The sequence below is a fragment of the Diadema antillarum genome, unplaced genomic scaffold (genome assembly GCF_040938485.1).
Source record: "Diadema antillarum isolate AM-2024a unplaced genomic scaffold, OU_Dant_1.0 seq00001017_RagTag, whole genome shotgun sequence".
NCBI lineage: Eukaryota > Metazoa > Echinodermata > Echinoidea > Diadematoida > Diadematidae > Diadema > Diadema antillarum.
Genome location: NW_027271852.1, coordinates 81,480 through 100,406, shown reverse-complemented (window position 1 = coordinate 100,406; position 18,927 = coordinate 81,480). Strand labels below are relative to the sequence as shown.

Below are 18,927 nucleotides of genomic sequence, written 5' to 3'. Positions count from 1 at the left end.
AATATGCTATAACACTTTCAGCTCTATTGAAATAATTTGAAGAATAATCCTTCACAGAAATATTGCTCAATCATTCGTTTGAGGAAGACACTGCCACACTTTTATGAGGACTCTACCACAAGCAAATGCAACGCACCATAACATAGAAACAGCTGTTTTTTGCACATAACGGAATAGAAGTTCGCACAAAATGTAACTTTTTATGAGCACTTTCCGCTGATTGCCTCAAAGAAGAGTAAAATTTTGATTAAAACATGTAAAAGGAAGAATAAGAAGGAAGTCTTTTTTTTTTCTGGCTACAATATTCATGTGTTTATGTTTACTTCAGAGGCCGCTATAGAATAGGTCAGATAAAAGTGATAATGTGTATTCTACTATTTAATGCTGAAGTTACACCATTTCTCCAAACATTAATTTTCTGTTTGTTTGTTTGTATGTTTGTTTTATTTCCATCTGAGAAGATGGCTGGATAGCCCATATTCAGCTGCAGTGGAGGTGCACTGGGGTCCAGTTGCGTGTGAGGCGGGACCACTTCACCGGGTTTGATTAGATATGCACCCTGTTATTTGTGATGAATGATGAAACGGGATCTTTTATATGCATGAGTTGTCACTTTCTCACATACGGAACTGAATTTGCCTCTTACTAGAAGGGACGGAGTGATTACGCACATTACTCCGTTAGACTCAGGAATCGAACCCGGTTCCTTTTGATCTGGAGGCAGACGCACTACCGACTGAGCCAAAGCACAGCCCTTAATTGCCTATAACTCAATGCATACACTTTATCAAACTATAAATAGGGCCTACATGCAAGCGCGTCGGAACACTTCTGTTTGTGTGTGTGTGTGTGTGTGTGTGTGTGTGTGTGTGTGTTTTGGGGGGGGGGGCAAAATGTCGACGGGGGCACATTATTTTATGTGACGATGTGAGATCCTCGGCGAGGGATCGAAGCGACCGAAGCGGGGGAGGGTGTGGAAGGGGGCATACCCCCCCCCCCCTCCTTTTTGTAAAACAGTACAAAAGTCGCGTTAAGAGAGCATTTAAAAGTAAATTTCTAAGGAATTAAACATAGTGAAAAAAAATCAGTGCGAAGGACTATGATTATTTCATACGGGGGTACATTAATGTGACGGTGTGAGATCCTCGGCGAGGGAGCGAAGCGTCCAAGCGGGGGGAGATTGTGGGAGGTTGTGGGAGGGGGGATACACCCTCCTCCCACTGTAGGGACTTTTGTAAGAACAGAGCACAAAAGTCGCGTTTATTTAGCATTTAAAAACAAATATCTAGGGAATTCACACATTGGAAAACAAAAATCAATTGGAAGACTATATATAATTATGATCATAACATACGGGCGTACATTATGTGACGGTGTGAGATCCCAACGATGGAGCGAAGCGACCTAGCGGGGAGGATGTGGGAGGGGGATACCCCCCCCCCCCCTCCCACGGTAGGGACTTTTTGTAAAAACAGAGTATAAAAGTCGCGTTTATGGAACATTTTAAATTAAATTTCTATTGAATTAAACGTAGCAAAAAGAAATCACTACGAAGGACTATGATCATTACTTATGAAACCTATTCATTTTACTGTAAGTACTGGCAGAGCGAGCGAGCCACTTTCACTTTGCCATTCGTCTGAAATGTATTCATTAAAAGATTAAACGTGATGGCATTGTTCGAGCAATAAAATTATTCTTATACTGCTAGAAAGAAGAGAAGAAAAGGAAAAATTGGCGTATTGGCGTGACAATTAGGTATTACCAGTTAGTGACTGTTAGTTACTGTGGACCATGGGGTAAAAGGGCACAGGGTCGAAGGTCAAGTGAAAATGCCCAAGTATGTAATAATAACAAACCGTATTTGTATAGCGCATATCTCCCACGCACACATACACATACATACACACACACACACAAATAGATTGATGTCTCTATGCACATGGAAAGAGGGGAAAAAGATATAGAGGAAAATGAACATGAGAGAGAGAAAAAAAAGAAAGCGGCAGCTAAGAGGAGAATTAACGTGATGAACGAGACAAAACAGCGACATACAGCGTAAAACCTATATAAATTTAGTTAATGCATTGACAAGTTGACAAGTTAAAGAGATGTGTTTTTAAAAGACTCTTACATTTAATTTCTGTATCGGCCTCCTTTAGATGTGTGGGTAGTTTGTTCAATAGTTGCCAGATGGTAGATTCTTGCACCTTAATTTTTATTTATTTATCTATTTATTTTTATTAGTTTTTGTATTGTGGGGGGGGGGGGTGGGCTCATTTGGTTAAATTGTATCGGCCTCCTTGAGATGCGTGGGTAGTTTGTTCCATAACTGCCATTTGGAAAGATCTTGCATCATAAAAATGTGTTGCTATTGTGGGGGTGTACTAAAGAAATTATTTTGAACTGAGAGCGAAGATTTCTTGCCAGGACAAATTTTGTTATTAATTGTTGTAAATGAATTTAACGTAGTTCTTACACACACATAAATACCATGATTATATCTTGAAGTCAATCCGTTGCTTTACTGGCAGCCAATGCAGCTGTCTTAAAATTAGACTTACATGCTAAATTAAGTCAAGCACGAGTATCCAATAGAACCGCAGAGTTTTGCATTCTTTGCAGCCTTTACATGTCATTGTTGGGTAGACAATACAAAATACTATTTACAAAAATCAAGACGAGACATTATGTGAGCATGTACAAGTCTCTCGGTTGACTTTTCAGAAAGGAATGGAAGAATCAAATTCAGTCTTGTGCAAGGCAAATGAGGCTGGTTTGCAAATTTGATTCACTGAGTTGACATCGTCAAATGCCTATCCAGTCTTACACCAAGGTTCCTGGCTGAGTCAACAGTCTGTATCAGATTGTTACCTTTAATTAGATGCTATCAATCCTACTCCGCTGCCTAGAATTACTTTTGAAGAACCTCAGTCTTATCATTAAATTTGAGATCATTATGAACTGACCAACAGGTTCTTTATGTCGGTCACACAAGCCTGGGGTTGCAAATTGCTTCAGACTGTTGATTCTCTACCAAATGTTGTTGTTGTTATTGTTGATTCTCTACCAATAATGTAAACTTGTGTTGGTATCGTCAGCATTCATTATGCAACTCAACTCTTACTTGCTCTCGGTTCAAGAAGCTGGTTCAAGGAATGCAAACACTCAACACATTTGTGATTGTGCCAAACTTTCAAACAGGTCATTTCAATTTTGTTTGCCAGTCATGTTAAACTGTCGTCTCACATTGCCAAGATTGTATAGACCATAGCGACATTTCTAGTTCAACATACATGCTAGTGTATGACAAAATCTAGGTCTATCACAATTCACGTTATATCGCATCAAATATGTAGAGTATATCTGAGGTGCAGACAGCTATCTCACCACTCTCGAACTCTTGTAGATAGTACCAACCTCTTTCCGAATGTTGTATTTTGAAATCAGTGACGATATTGTGCACGTGCTCCAAATCTCTCGTGTATCGATCGATACTAACGAGACCCTCCTCATGCTTTACCCAGGCGACAATGACCGAATCATCTCGACAAACAGCCGGCCAGTCAGACACACCCTCCTTCTCCAAGACATTCTCCTTCTTCCCCTTACCATCAAGGCACACGACACCTGATACATCTCTCATTATCAGCTTCTCGTTGGACTGAAAGGAGAATATTTGCTGAGGTTCATATCCATCACACATTACTTCCCTGACTGCCTTACCACCCTGTGGGGTAAATACCTGGATCTTCTTCGATTTTCTATAACTCACGTAGATATTATTATCTCTATCCACAGTGAGACCACCCGACCCTCCTTCATCAGCACTCATTGTCTCGAACGTGACGTCGAGCTTCTCCCACTGTGGAGTGTAGAGTGACATCTTGTTTTTCTCATCACGTACAACACTTTGACCATCAGACAGGAATCCGATTCTAAGGACACCGACATCCTTCAGCACAGTCTGCTGTAACTCACCATCAGGGGAGAAGAGATAGATTCCGCCTTTCCACGATCCCACCGCCATCATACCGTCTGGTGCACGAGTCATACAGTTCATGCTGTCTCTGCGAGGGAGCTCTATGTCTGCTTTAACATTCCACATGAAACCTTCCAGCTCTCCGAGACAAAGTTCATTGACTTTCCCGTATCTACGGAATGAAATCATCTTAGCCCGTTCTGTCACAGTTCTTGGCGATTGGTCGTAAGGATCATCTCGTTTCAGAAAGCTCTTCAAGTTCTCGCACAGCGTGTCGTGTGCAAACAAGGCGTCTCTCTCTAGCGGTACCTTCACACCGTTAGTTACCAGCTCTTCCATAGCGTTCACGTGACTGACTGTTTGGCGACTCTCTTCCTTCATAGTTTGTAATTCCTTCTCGAATTTTTCAGACAATCGTTGCACTTGACATTTCATGGCCTCTCTTCTGTCTGTTAATAGTTGTATGTATTCCTCGTACGTCTTGTCGATGTCATCATCGAGCTTTCTCATCATGTTTGTTATTTCATTGTGTTGTGTCTCTATGCAATCGATATGATTTTCAATTGTTGTTTTCTTTAATTTTGCCCATTCTTGTAACTCCTTAATATTTTTCATTACTTTCTCCTCATGAACGGCTGCCTTTTCAAGCTGATGGCCTGCTTGCAAATGCTCTAGCATCCCACACGTACTGCAAATATTCTCCCGGCAATGTATACAGTAACAGTCTTCATCAACGCTGGGGTGTGTCTTACATTTCCGTCGCCTCCTAAGCGGAACTTTTCCCGAGAGCACCTCGCTCACGGGCACCACTTCGTGGTTGGAGAGCGGTTGCCAGGCAGAATGGACTTTCTCACACGATTTACACATATTTTTCGCACAGTCCTGACAGTAGGACACAGCTGGCGGCTTTTCGTCCATCTGACAAACTGTACATGTTGGATTCTTGGTTTTCACTTCGTCCACGAGAGAATTCAGGGGTACGTTTGTTTGTAACTTACTCACATCTCCACTGGGTACGGGAGTTCCTTTCCTGCATACAGGACATGTTATTGTTTGTTGGTTTGGCTGAGTTTGGGAGACTCGTTCCAGGCATCCTTTGCAGAAAGTGTGTGAACATGTCAGTGATTTAGGTTGGTTGAACAGTGTCAGACAGATAGGGCACTCTAGATTCTGGCTGCTGATTTGATGAAACGTTGCCATGGTGTCTGTCTATAGAAGCAAAAGAAACACATAGCGGTAAACACATAGACAATTATCAGCAGAAATATGAAATTAGCATTTACCAAATATTAACCCTAATCTGGCCGGGCTTTTTTGGGTGTTCTGTGGCCGGGGAGGGGTTGATTCACCCCCCCCCCCCCCGATATCTCGGCCATCGATCGCGCAATCGCCATGAAATTTGGCACGTGCATTGCCTGTGGCGTATTCTACCACGCTATACAAAAAGAAATGGAAATTTTCGTCATAATGATTAATTATGCTAATATATGCATAAAATCATACATTTTGCTCTAAATCAGAAATTAAAGCTCCTAGAATTTTTATTTTTGGTGAAAACATTCTTTGTAGCATTCCTAACAATGTACTTTTTGGTATTGAAATAAATTTATGTATTTCATTTTTTTATGAATTTCTTATGTATTTCTTTGTTTTTTCGACCTTTTGTTTCATCTTTTTTCCCCGCAAAATTTATGACAGAACCTATTTCAAGCATAATTATGCTAAAAATTAATTAGTTTCAGCCTATAAAAGTAAAAATAATCATATCTTTATGAATAAGAAGAGAAAACTCCATTTGCATAGACTTTATACACAAAATCACGTTTTTGAGCCATTTTTGGCCTGACAGGCATGTATAAAACGTCATGCAGCATCGAAACGGTATGCGCGATTTTCGCGAAAATAGTGTCAAAAGATGCGCGAGACTTGAAAGTAAAAAGTCAGCGAACGGCGCGGTCAAACAATTTCGCGCGGCCGAGTAGTCGCGAAAAATGTCGAGGGGGGGGGGGTTGATTCAACCCCCCCCCCCCGGCCTTTTTAGGGTTAAAAATGGGGAAGTTCCTGCAAAGGATGACGTTAGAACTGGCATATCTTAAACCGAACAATGAAATGAGGCACGATTCAATAAATGTGTGTTGATTAGTAATGTGTACCATGTTCCACTTAGTATGCTCAATACAACAAATTCATGGTGGCTCATTTTGAGTGGAGGTGATCTAGCTACTTGTCTGGTGAGTATGTAATGATTTTGCTAATTGCTGGAATAAAATCAGATGTTACTTTTAAATGTTAATACTCAAAAGGAGTATAATAAAAACAAACAGTTATACATTATGCATTCACCAAAATACGATTGGGTGATTCGAGAAGCTAATTGAGGGACGATTCCTTTAATCGTGACCCTGTATTATCAATAATAAAGCGAGAATATCCTCCAACGATATCGTAAACACAGAAGTTGTCATGTAAACAGAAAATGTCCGTGCAAACCTGAGCGAAATGTAAGAAACTATCATTTAACGTATTTTTTCTTGTTGTTGTTATTTGTAAATAATGTAACAGAGTGTCCGTCCATTCATACATCTATATTCTTGATAGACAGTCTTAAAAACTCTCGGCTCTTTCTTCTAACGTCCCTCCTTGCTCCTCTTTCTGGTATGAAGGTATAAGGCCATTTTTTTTTCTTTTTCAGGTCATTAATTTATTCTCAACAATACAATTCTTTGAGGAGTAAAACAGTCACACCCTTAGATATTTATAAGGAGTAAAGTAACGTGTGCCCCTAAAACAAAGAGAACAATGGAGAGGAGATCACCGACATCGTCATAAAAATTTTACGGACGTAAACATCCTGAGTAAAAACTTGTTCAACATTTTGCGAACTACAAACATTTCAAAATATGCTGTGACTATAATGTTGTGTACAATTCAATACCAGCTTTGCTGATGTTCCTGGAACTTTGTTGTCATGTTTAATAACTTTCGAAGGACTGAAATGCGTCGAAACACATTTGAAGGAAGGGAACATATGTGTCCACCAGAATGATCATTTAATCAACCAATGAGTTCCACAATAAAACAAACCCTCTTTGAGTAAGTTTGTCTATTATTTGCAGACCCCGCGATCATGTTCCAAAAATTATATCAGCATGAATCGACACCTCTCTCTTGTGTTTAGTTAGGTAAAGTAAGTGAGAGAACAGGCCACTGTTAATACAGTAAAAAGGTGAGTCCGAAAGAGATTTGACCTATAATAAGTTTAACACATACATGTATTTCATGATAACCTAACTATCTCTCTGCACCAAATTATGCTTAAGTCCTTGTGAAGTTGATTTACAATTAGGCCCTACTGTATTTCCAACGAGAACAATGATTAGTACCGTTGCTGTAACAGCTTACGCCATTTTTTTTTTTTTTTTTTTTTGGGGGGGGGGGGGTTCGGCATACTATTAGCTAAATTACAAATATTAACATAGCTTGTGGGTTAAAGATGTGCGGTAAAACAAAACCAGCAAGATTATAATAGAAATGTTAAACAAACATGGAATAATCATACTGATCATTCATTATTTGTACAACTACGTGTTAGGTACAACATTTAGGAACACACGTGTATGAATATAGATATAGTTTCGTATGCTTACCAAGTGTGTTGTACTTCCGGGTTCAATATTGCTGAGTTCTATCGGGCTCCGATGTATATTTTAGGCATGAGATCACAACCTGTTCTCTGTTTAGCCTGTAGGAAGGTACGAACATAAATTAGATTGACTGTGTCTTATTGTTAAGACAATATGAAAGTATTGAGAGATAGTTTAAGGACAGAGAGATGTATTGCGTAGCACTCAGAACATGGTCGGTCGATAGCAGGTTTCAGAGGAACGTCTGCTTTTTACATGACCTTTTCATTCTGACCCCTGAAACACTTGTATTTATAGAAGCGGGTTTTCCCCCTGCGGTTTTCCCCGCACCTCTAACACAGTCTCTATCCGAAAATGACAGTGAATTCTGAAATTTTGCCCTGTACATATGAGCTCTCCATAAGACATTAATTGAGGTGAGACGATAATGCCGTCGACGAGAATCTGAAGAATCTATATTATAAGAAAAATATCATGGAAATCATGTATTTTATCCTTGGGTTGTACAATTTTTTTGATTTCTTTAATTAATGAGACTTATCAAAGCATGACAAAGAGCAAAGATTGTGTGCTGTGTCGAGATGTACGCAGCTTCATGGTAAGCTTTCTCCTCGTCTTCCTCGTCTGAAGGGATTCGTAATTATAATCTTCATTCCAATCATACAATCAGAAAAAAAAAAAGAAAAGAAAGTAAACACTTTCTCAAGATTATATTTGTCATATAACATTTGGCTAAAAGTTAATGTATTATATACCATATTAAAGATAATTTCATTGGCTATATATCAACCCGGTTGTTCAACAAAAAGGAAAACTTTATGCATGAGTGAACACCTTTGTTTTTCAGTTGTCGGGGCACAAAGTAAAAGTTGCACAACTGAGCAAGTTGTCATTCATGCGTAGGCGCTCTTCCATATAACAACAACAACAAACAACAAATTTCACACAAAAAGAAACATGAATTAAGTTGCAAAAATAATTCTATGATCTCTATGATATCTTTAAAGCCCCAAAGATCAATGAAGGCTAAAAATAATGGAGGAAAATGAAGAATCTTCTGTCAAATCTTAATTCCAATGAAATAATAGAAGAAGCAATAATGAACAAAAATGGTAGAAATTTTAGTTGTTTTTTTTTTTCAAATAAGAAATTGTCAATAATGCTTGGTAAGTTAATTTATCTTATGAATTCTTAAAAAAATAAGAGAATGGAATGGACAAATTCTGTTCATTTAATCAAGTTTATGCATATTACTCCCTACGTCATTTGAAGTTTGAATTGATGGAAAATTCTCATTTTCCACCTTTAGTTTCCCATTTTGTTTTGTTGAAGGTTATAAAGAGATAAAGGGAACGAAACTTGTTTTTGCTATTTTATTCATGCCTCTCATTTTGTTAAACTGGTCTTTTGTTGTCATTGTTATCGTGAAGGGCATTTGCAAATGAAAGACAACTTGTAAATTTTTGCAATTTTTTCTTTTGTGCTTTGGAGGACGAAAACGAGTGTGCTTACTCATGCGTAAAATTTCCTCTTGCATTAACCTACTAGCTTGATAGCCAATTTAATTACCTTTCATATGGTATGTAATACATTAAATCTTCTATGGAAAATATGAACTCGAAAAAGTGTTTACTTTCTTTTTTTCTTTTTTCTTTTTTGCTGAGTGTATGATTTGGGGCATTTCTCAGAGTACATTTTCGAAACAAAATTACCAGTAAAAATAAAAAATTAATGTGCCGAGTCAATCGTCAGTAACTTCTCAGTTATGATACATATAGTTCTAAAGGAAATATTTGTAGGAAATAATCTGATCAGGTTCATCACATCATTATAATTATTCTCTTCACCCTCAAATCAAAAAATAACATAACAGTTTATAAATTAAGAGACCCAATTCCATCCAATCCGGCTGCTGGTTTGGGTTACGTAAACAATTTTATGTATTGTCTGTGGTCGAAGACAAGAAGGTGACAAAAAGGTTCACATTGTAAGGAAAGCAGTAAATCACACACACACACACACACACACACACACACACACACACACACACACACACACAAGCACACACGCAAGAACGCATACAAAAAACAACAAATAGTACCCACGTGTTTACAATAGAATACTTCCTCTCGTTTTTTGACCGAGAATGGACGAATTATGAGGGGCATTAGGTGTCTAAACAAGCGCACATAGTTTATTTTCCTTCATCCCGAGTATTTACAGAGAAACAGATAAATGAAAAAATAACAACTACAGTACATGTATATACACATATACATCCTGGTATAAATGGTCTATGTTTTCATCTATTACACAATGTACTTATGTATATATATATATATATATATATATATATATATATATATATATTTATATATACATAAGTAACAAAACTGCAACAAAGTTCATGCTGTATTCACCAACGATTTATTTCTTCACACAAATTTTCGAGCGTCTCGCCGCCCTTTCTCAAGTGTCGAGTATCAACACTGTCTTGAGAAAGGGCGGCGAGACGCTCGAAAATTTGTGTGAAGAAATGAATCGTTGGTGAATACAGCATGAACTTTGTTGCAGTTTTGTTACTTATCTTTTTATCTTGCCAACACGTGGACTACCTTATCAACATATCTTATATATAAATATATATATATATATATATATATATATATATATATATATATATATATAACAGCAATTAGTTTCTGCTCGGAGTCCTAACAAAGTATAGATTCACAACAATAGGTCAATATAAAAACTCCGTTAGAGACGTAAATTTGACGAATTTTCGCCCATAGGGCTTTGTCAAGTCAATACATTTGACATTCTTTCAAAAAATGTCAAATGTATTGACTTGACAAAGCCCTATGGGCGAAAATTCGTCAAATTTACGTCTCTAACGGAGTTTTTATATTGACCTATATATATACTGTTGTGAATATATGTGTATATATATATATACACACATGTATATATATGTATATTCATATATTTTGAAACAAGGAAGGAAAAACTGACCAGAAGCAATTGTAATAATAAATAGCGAAAACTTTGAGCAAAGAAAATGGGTTTTCATCGGGATTCGAACCCGAGACCTCCGGATTACTAGACCGGTGCTCTACCGACTGAGCTATTGAAAGCCCTAGATCGGTGTTCGTCCCACACCCTTGATTCTCTTTGCTCGTGTGGTCAGAAGCTATAGTGTGTGTATGTGTGCCACACACACACACACACACACACACACACATTAACCTGACATAAACCCAAATGATGTAAATCAACTTTGGAATAAATGTGAGGGATCGCCGAAGCGATGCAGCTTTTTGTAATAATATTTTGAAACAAGGAAGGAAAAACTGACCAGAAACAATTGTAATAATAAATAGCGAAAACTTTGAGCAAAGAAAATGGGTTCCCGATGAAAACCCATTTTCTTTGCTCAAAGTTTTCGCTATGTATATTTATATATATATACATTTTATCATTTCGTTTAGTTACGAATTAAAATGACAGATGATACATTCACGTTTGTAGGTCATCTGGCCTATGAAAATGGGTTCCCGATGAAAACCCATTTTCTTTGCTCAAAGTTTTCGCTATTTATTATTACAATTGTTTCTGGTCAGTTTTTCCTTCCTTGTTTCAAAATATATTACAAAAAGCTGCATCGCTTCGGCGATCCCTCACATTAATTCCAAAGTTGATTTACATCATTTGGGTTTATGTCAGGTTAATGTGTGTGTGTGTGTGGCACACATACACACACTATAGCTTCTGACCACACGAGCAAAGAGAATCAAGGGTTTGGGACGAACACCGATCTAGGGCTTTCAATAGCTCAGTCGGTAGAGCACCGGTCTAGTAATCCGGAGGTCTCGGGTTCGAATCTAGTCCAGATTCTGGACGTTTTCTTATCATTACGCATCCACGCGCGCTCCACAGCTTATCGCGCTATCCCCTGTAACCGCTCGATATCGATGAGGGCGCCAACAAACCTGTCCGAAAAAACGTCCAGAATGGTTTGACAGTGCGTAGGGTCAAAAGTTCATAATAGGTATGCTGACGTAATGCCCTATCTCTTGCAAGCTCATGCGTATGCATGAAAACTAAGGGATCGATCACAGAAAAGAGTTCTGTGGGATCGATTGATCTGCAGCCAGCTGTGTGCATTGCACCGTGAATACAGTGCGATCTGCAACAATTACTAATTATGTGCACAGAGATGCCTGCATTTTTGCGCAACACACGTTATCACAATCGAAGAGCCAACTCTTAAAAGGGCTTTTTACACTTGTAAATTTTTGCTTAGCCCCGGACCAACGGTGGGGCTAAGGGGGGGCCTTAGCCCCACCGTTGGTACGGGACTATCCTTAGCCCACTTTCTGTTTACACTCGTTTTTGCCAAAGTGGGCTAGCCCCACCGATAGTACGGTATTATCTGGCCCTGCAAAATAGCTGGGGTTAGCACCGCAATTGCGGTGCTAGCACCGCAATTGCGGTGCCAAGCAAGTGAGTGTAAACAGAACGAAAAAATAATCCTGGGCTAAGCGACGGAGACGAAGTCCGACCCTCACTGACCAATCAGAAACGAGGTAATCAAGTGCTGCCGGTGCGTGCGTGTACGTGTACAGTACACAGCGTAATTATGAATATTCATGTGGTTTGGAAAGTCCGGGGCTAAGAAATACGAGTGTAAAAAGGTCAGTTTTCTCCTTAGCCCCGGACAAGAGATAGTACGGGACTAATTGGCGAGTGTAAAAAGCTGAAAAAATTGGTACGGGACTAACGATAGTCCTGGGTCAGAGAAAGTCCGGGGTTAAGAAACACAAGTGTAAAAAGCCCTTTTGATCACAATGCAATGCGATACTCAGTGCTTCAGTGATCCGTACCATGCATTGTTGCAAGCTGATTCGTGCGTTTTTGACTGGCTGAAAGTTATGGTTGCAGTCATCTAGGACCTACTTTCACGTGGTGTTTTGGACTTTGTTGTGCCCCGATTCGATGATGACTTGAATATTATTCTTGAGATTGGAAATGGCGAGCAACAAATCGCCAGCTCGCCGATGTATGATTTGTGATGTGCCACTTCTAACGTCCAAACACTACATAAAACTGCAAAAAACTCTGTGAAGGTCGTGAGATGTGGACCTCAAGAAAAGTTGGAAGATTTGTTTGGCGATGTTATTGTTGGTAAAGGGGATCATATGTTTTTTTGTTTTTTTTTTTTTTGGGGGGGGGATTGTGCCAATCATATTCATTAAAGGAAATAATTTTGTCATCAAATATTCTTCATTAATAATATTGTATGATGAAATATTCAGAAATTAAAGAAATTCTTTAATTGACAAAGGTACTTGTATACACCTGTTTTCACTATTATCTGGCCCACTAAATAACAATGTACTTTTGTAATGTAAGCTCAGGGCTGTGAGATGTGGGTTCTATGAACCGGTACTTAGCTATGGTATACAATATATCTTAGCATATTCAGGGGTGGTGGAGGTGAAGGGGATACATTACACAATTTGTAGTGCAAAGTTTTGAAGTACATGTAAGGAACCAGAAAGTGCCTTTTTTGTTTGTTCTTTTCCCCAAATGTTAGTAGAGAGCAGTCTAAGAAGTCTAAAGAATTGCGCTAAGTTTGTAAAACTTTTATCATTTTATTACCACTTCATGTAGGGCCTACTGGGCAGTTAAACCGAAACTATTCGCTTTGATAATTATTTCTATAACAGAGACAATCAGACCAATATCCCTGTTGTAAGAATACTCAGTCTTTGTTTGTTAGTCTTCATGATAATAAAGCTAAATTTAGCAAACCAAGATGAAGACGCTTAAGAGCATTTTTGCTACAGAGATATTGGTCCATTTGTCTCTGGCATTACAGAAGTGAACAGTTTTGGTTGAACTGCCCTTCTGCATATGCATATATATATATATATATATATATATATATATGATATCCAATCATATCTTCCTTTTTTTGTTGTTGCAAACCATACCTGCATTTGCTCAAAATAGTAGCTCCATGTAAATAAGTAGGCCTATTCATATCAAAAGACAGTCTGACAGAGCAACTTGTTTGTTTCTAATTCACAAACATTTAAGGGGTAATCAGCGTGAAATTATGCTTGGGAAATGTGTGGGCCATGCACACAACACACACAAATGCATACACGCATGTGCACACACACACACACAGAAACAAACACACACAAACACATGCACACACACACACACACACTCACATGTTAGCAATTTTATTAAACGACCTATTACAAATCACATCCAAATTAAAACATTGTACATATACTTTGTACATACAGCTGTACAGTGTAGTAGACTTTACTTTTTTCCACGTTTATGGCAGCTGATTATTGGTAAATAAGTTTAGATTTTTTTTTCAGTGTTGAGGTGTGGTCAGGAAATACATCAATTTACCACTATCGTACTTTGAAATGTACAATGTATACGGTGTGCATGTACACTGTACACCTGTACATGTGCAATATATGTACTGTTGAATACACTGTGTAGTGTACAGTAAGAGCAGACAGCAAAGTGAAAACAAATGGACTACGAGTAGTGTAATTTGAACATATGTATAATTTGCACATTTTTAATCACATTAGGCCTACTTCTTAAGCATTTATTATAAAAATTTGGCCATGATGGTAAAACTGTTAATGTTGTACCAACTACCAAGGAAGTTTCAAAGCTAGCATCCCACTCCCAACTGTCAATAATGAGTTCAAAAAGTTGTCACTCTGGGAAGAACGTTTAAAATAATTCCTCAGGTGTATAAGTGTCTTTAAAGTTGTATATTCTGTGCCACCATGTACTCATAAGCAACTGAAATTAAATGTTCTATAGTTGATAAAATATTAGGCATATTTCAGTTGTTTCTCCATGCTCTTGAAATTCCTTCATTATACACTTTAATTTGTACATGTACATGTACAAGTACTGTAATATACAATACATTTACTGTATATAATTCATGATAGTTCATGATCATTGTTCAACAACAGTGCATTATTTCAAACAAAATACATTGTAAACTGTTTGACTCTGAATTTTGATGTCAGAGAAATAATTTGATATGTCACATTTCAGTCTGATTACCATGTGCAGTAGACTCTCATTACACATCAAAAACACAGGATTAACACAAACTGGTTAAAAGTTATGACAAAGAAATCTTCCTGGTCCCACTGTAGATTTTGTTTTTTTCATTTGTTGTGTTTTACAACAATTCTTGGTAAAAAAAAATTACTTGAAAGGTTAAAAAAAGAAAATAAATTCATTGCTACACAGTTCAAACTACAGGTACAAATGTTCATGTGCATTAACAGAACTAGTTTTATTTTTATCAAAATGGGCCAAAGAACATACTGTACTTCTCATGAGTGATTTTGTATGTAAAGAAAGTATATGTAAACAAGTTCTTGGTAGCTGTACAACTCAAAAACATACTCTACACATGTGTACACTTTCCTGTACATGCATGCATAGATGAACATGCGATGTACAATTACATGTGCAGACAAACGGCATAACAGTTCAATTTTCAAACACCCACCCAAACACCCAAAACACACAGCCCATCCCCACTTGGCATGGTCTGTATGTACATGTACATGTAATCCACTACATCACAAAAACACAACCTTGAACTAAAATATTTCAACTTTTCCATGATTTTATCACTTGTAATTATGATATGTACCCATCAACATGTCCAATGAAATGAAAATATTCACGCCTAAAAAAAAAAGTACCGGTACAGTATGAAAAGTAGGAGTGTACAAATGTACATTGTATTTGCATAGTGAATAAGAGCAAGGTACAGTAATTGCAGTGATAAAAGGAAAATTATTGTACATGTAGCATGGAACTGCAAAAATTTAGGTACACCAGAAACCAATGTACCAACCACTCACCATTACAAACCTTAAGGAGGAAAAACACCCACAGTGGATTCATATGAATTCTCTAAAAACAATTTTAAAAGCCCAAAGGTACAACTTACAAGCTACATGTACACATGTGTATGTAACATTTTTCAGTAAAAAAAAAAAAAAAAAATCTGAGCTACCATGTACAGCTGTACATGATTCTTCATGTTACCAGTATATCTGATAAGGCCTGAAAATTGAGTGCTTTTAAAAAGTGGATATAATCGTCTAGATCACTTGGGCATTCACACAAAACCGTACTGTGTACGCTGCTTACGTCAACACCCAGGCCAGACGCAATGGTAGCAATCAGAACTCTGATTTCACCATCTGTTGCCAACATGCAGATGCTGTCAACAATTTCCTTTTGGATATCAGTTTCCGTGTTCCGGTGGTACATATAAACTTATTAATATACCTGTGGCAACCTTCTGGAAGCAGTGCCATAAAGGTTATCTTATCATCCTTTCACAACATGCACCATGGATCTTCAAGTCATCTGCCAGCCACTTGAACATTGTATCTAAATCTCTTGCAGCAGACTTGACAACATGTTTTATATTTTGCTTGTCCGGCAACTGATTTACCCACACACAATTGCGAAGACCAAAGTTTTCGATGATACCGCTAAGCACATCTCTGGTTGCAGTGGCTGTCAGGACAACAGCAGGACTGACGACTTGAGTTTCGATCGTAATTCACCCAATTTTCCATACGCTGCTCGAAATGCTTTGGTGTCTCCAGATGCGGTCCCCCTATTTGAAAAATAAGAAAAAAAAAAACATTTTCTACATTGCACATAAATGATTTTAATAATGCCTGCAGTCTCTACAATGCATATCGCAGAGCCATAAGACTGCATAATTGTAATCTATAGATGAACAAGTATGAGTACATTTGCATACTGAAGCATGTTCCTATTTGAGTTTTTTCTCAATGTTCATGCACATGAAGAATTAGTCTGAGGGTCACAGCGTGTGTCTCGATTGTTCCTCAGAGTAGAGGAGCAAAGCTGACGAGACAAAGGCTGTGGCTCACAGACTAAAGCTATGAAAAGGCAGTAGGCCTATTTGTTGCATTTGTATGCAAGAAAGTTACAGTAGTTACTGTACTGTACAAAACAATAAAACCAGTGCAGTTACGGTGTTAACAATTTATCACAATAATTACACAGGATTTAACTCGGTACACCTAGGAACACTCACAAGAGTAGTACCGGTACTGTAGTAGAAGCCTGACATGTGTTTACCCTACCCGGCCCAGAGGCCAGACATTACTACATTTAGTTTTACAATCATTTTTTGTCGTTCAACTAGGGGCCTACAGTTACAGTGTGTAATTCAAGACAAGAGACACGTAATGAAAGTTGCCTTGACGAATCATTTTTAGAAACTGGATAGATCTTTATGATTAGCTTACCGCTACTCTAGGTAGGCCGCTTGAGTCTTTGACTTTGTCAAGCAGGCCAAGCAAGATCCATAGCCCTGCTCATCTGGTCCGAAATTAAAGACTCCAAAGGCATGAAAACAAGAGCCACAGCTTTCGGAGAGTCTGGTCCATCATGTAGATCTAGTTTGCGAAGAATATCAACACATAACGGTGCAGCTTGGAAGTTGGAACACCACACTATTGCCGAAAACCAGTCGGCAGGGAGATAAACAAATCATGACCATGCACGGAGAGACGAGTATGTGTACGTGTAGAGACTTCGAATCTAAGTTCTGGTTCTGCTGCTGCTCCCCGAAACCGTCAACGAATCCAAGCTTCTCAGTAGCACATTGCATTGTATGCTCTTCTCATTATCACTGTCAGAAAAGCGACGCGGAGACGCTGATGTTGACATCCATTGATCATATAAACAAGATTTGGAGGAAATACTTGAAATGCTGCACAGATTTTGGTCGGAAAACGCAAGACTCGGAATCAATACGAAAAGCACATTGCACATGCTGTATGCGGTACACGCATCCGGGGGATCCCCGATCGAGCTAAGCCACCTCCTCGGCCTCGAAATTGACATGTACGATAGGTCACGATGCTTTAAATGGGCGAATACTTTTTCTGTACGTGTTTATCAATTTTTCGTTTGTAATTTCTAAATCATTATTTTTTGTCGAAAAATGGATTTAAAATGTTGATAATTGTGATATTTATAATTTAATTTATAACAAATATGGGAACGGTAGAAGTTAGTCTTAATCTTACGCACGGTTTATGTACGTGCTAATTTCATTCTCCTCTTATAGTGGAGCGGCATAGCCGAACAATTGTGCATTTTGTGATAAAAGCATCAAATTTCGTACACAGGTTGACAATCACGTTCAGATTAAATTTAGATATTGGGCCATCGTACATAGCGCCCTCAACGTCCATGGCAGCCATTTTTCAAAATGGCTGCCATAAATGCCATGTTTTTGTAAAATTTGCTAAGTTTAGGAGAGAATTATCAATAAGATTTTGGTTACAAATGGGAAATTACATTCAAAATAAATCCAGATATCGGGCCATCGGAAAGAGCGCCCTCAACGGCCATGGCAGCCATTTTTCAAAATGGCCGCCATAAATATCATTTTTAAAAAATATTTGTTAACTTCAGAAGGGAAAGCCAGTAAGATTTTGCAAATAAGTGGGAAATTACATTAAAAATGAATTTAAATAGTTGGCCATTGTTAATGGCGCCCTCAACGTCCAAGACAGACATTTTTCAAAATGGCTCACTTATGTGCCACTTTTTCGATGATTTTGCAAATTTCAGATGAGAAAAGTTAATAAGATCTTGCTCATCAATGTCAATTACATTCAAAATAAATATAGATATTGGGCCATCGGAAAGTGCGCCCTCAACGGCCATGGTAGCCATTTTTTTCAAAATGGCCGCCATAAATGCCTTTTTATGTTAAAGAATGCAAATTTCAGAAGGGAAAAGACATTTTTTTTTCTGCTTTGCAAACAAGCGGGAAATTACATCCAATTTAAATCCAGATATTGGGCAATTGACGGGTGGGCAATTGAAAATTGCACTCTCAGTGGCTATGGCAGCCATTTTTTTTTTTTAATGGGCACCGTAAGTGCCACTTTTTCATTTTAAAAAAATGCTAATTTCAAAAGGAAAAGTCAATGAAATTTTGGTTATAAATGGGAAATGACATTTAAAATAAATCTCGATATTGGGCCATTGGAAATTGCGCCCTCAACGGTCATGACAGCCATTTTTTTCAAAATGGCCGCCATAAATGCTATATTTTCGAAAAGATTTACTAAAATCAGAAGGAAATGCAAACGAGTTTTTGCAAAAAGGTGGGAGTTACATTCAAAAGTAAACTTATAGGGCCATTCTAAATTTCCC

At 38.0% G+C, this 18,927-nt stretch overlaps 1 protein-coding gene across 1 annotated transcript; it reads right to left on the bottom strand.

Moving 5' to 3' along the window:
* Positions 1–3,337: 3,337 nt before the first annotated feature.
* LOC139742723 (uncharacterized) lies at positions 3,338–5,182 on the bottom strand. The gene is made up of 2 exons (XM_071653247.1): positions 4,915–5,182; positions 3,338–4,791 (listed from the first exon to the last, which is right to left on the bottom strand). Exons 1-2 carry the CDS (start codon positions 5,180–5,182, stop codon positions 3,338–3,340), a joined length of 1,722 nt encoding a protein of 573 aa, XP_071509348.1.
* Between the last annotated feature and the right edge of the window lie 13,745 nt (positions 5,183–18,927).

Excerpts from the sequence above, each read along its gene's own strand:
- LOC139742723 (XM_071653247.1), bottom strand. The coding sequence starts at position 5,182 with ATGGCAACGTTTCATCAAATCAGCAGCCAGAATCTAGAGTGCCCTATC. Across the intron at positions 4,792-4,914 it reads GAAAACCAAGAATCCAACAT|TGGTGCCCGTGAGCGAGGTG; the intron begins GTACAGTTTGTC and ends CCAACCACGAAG.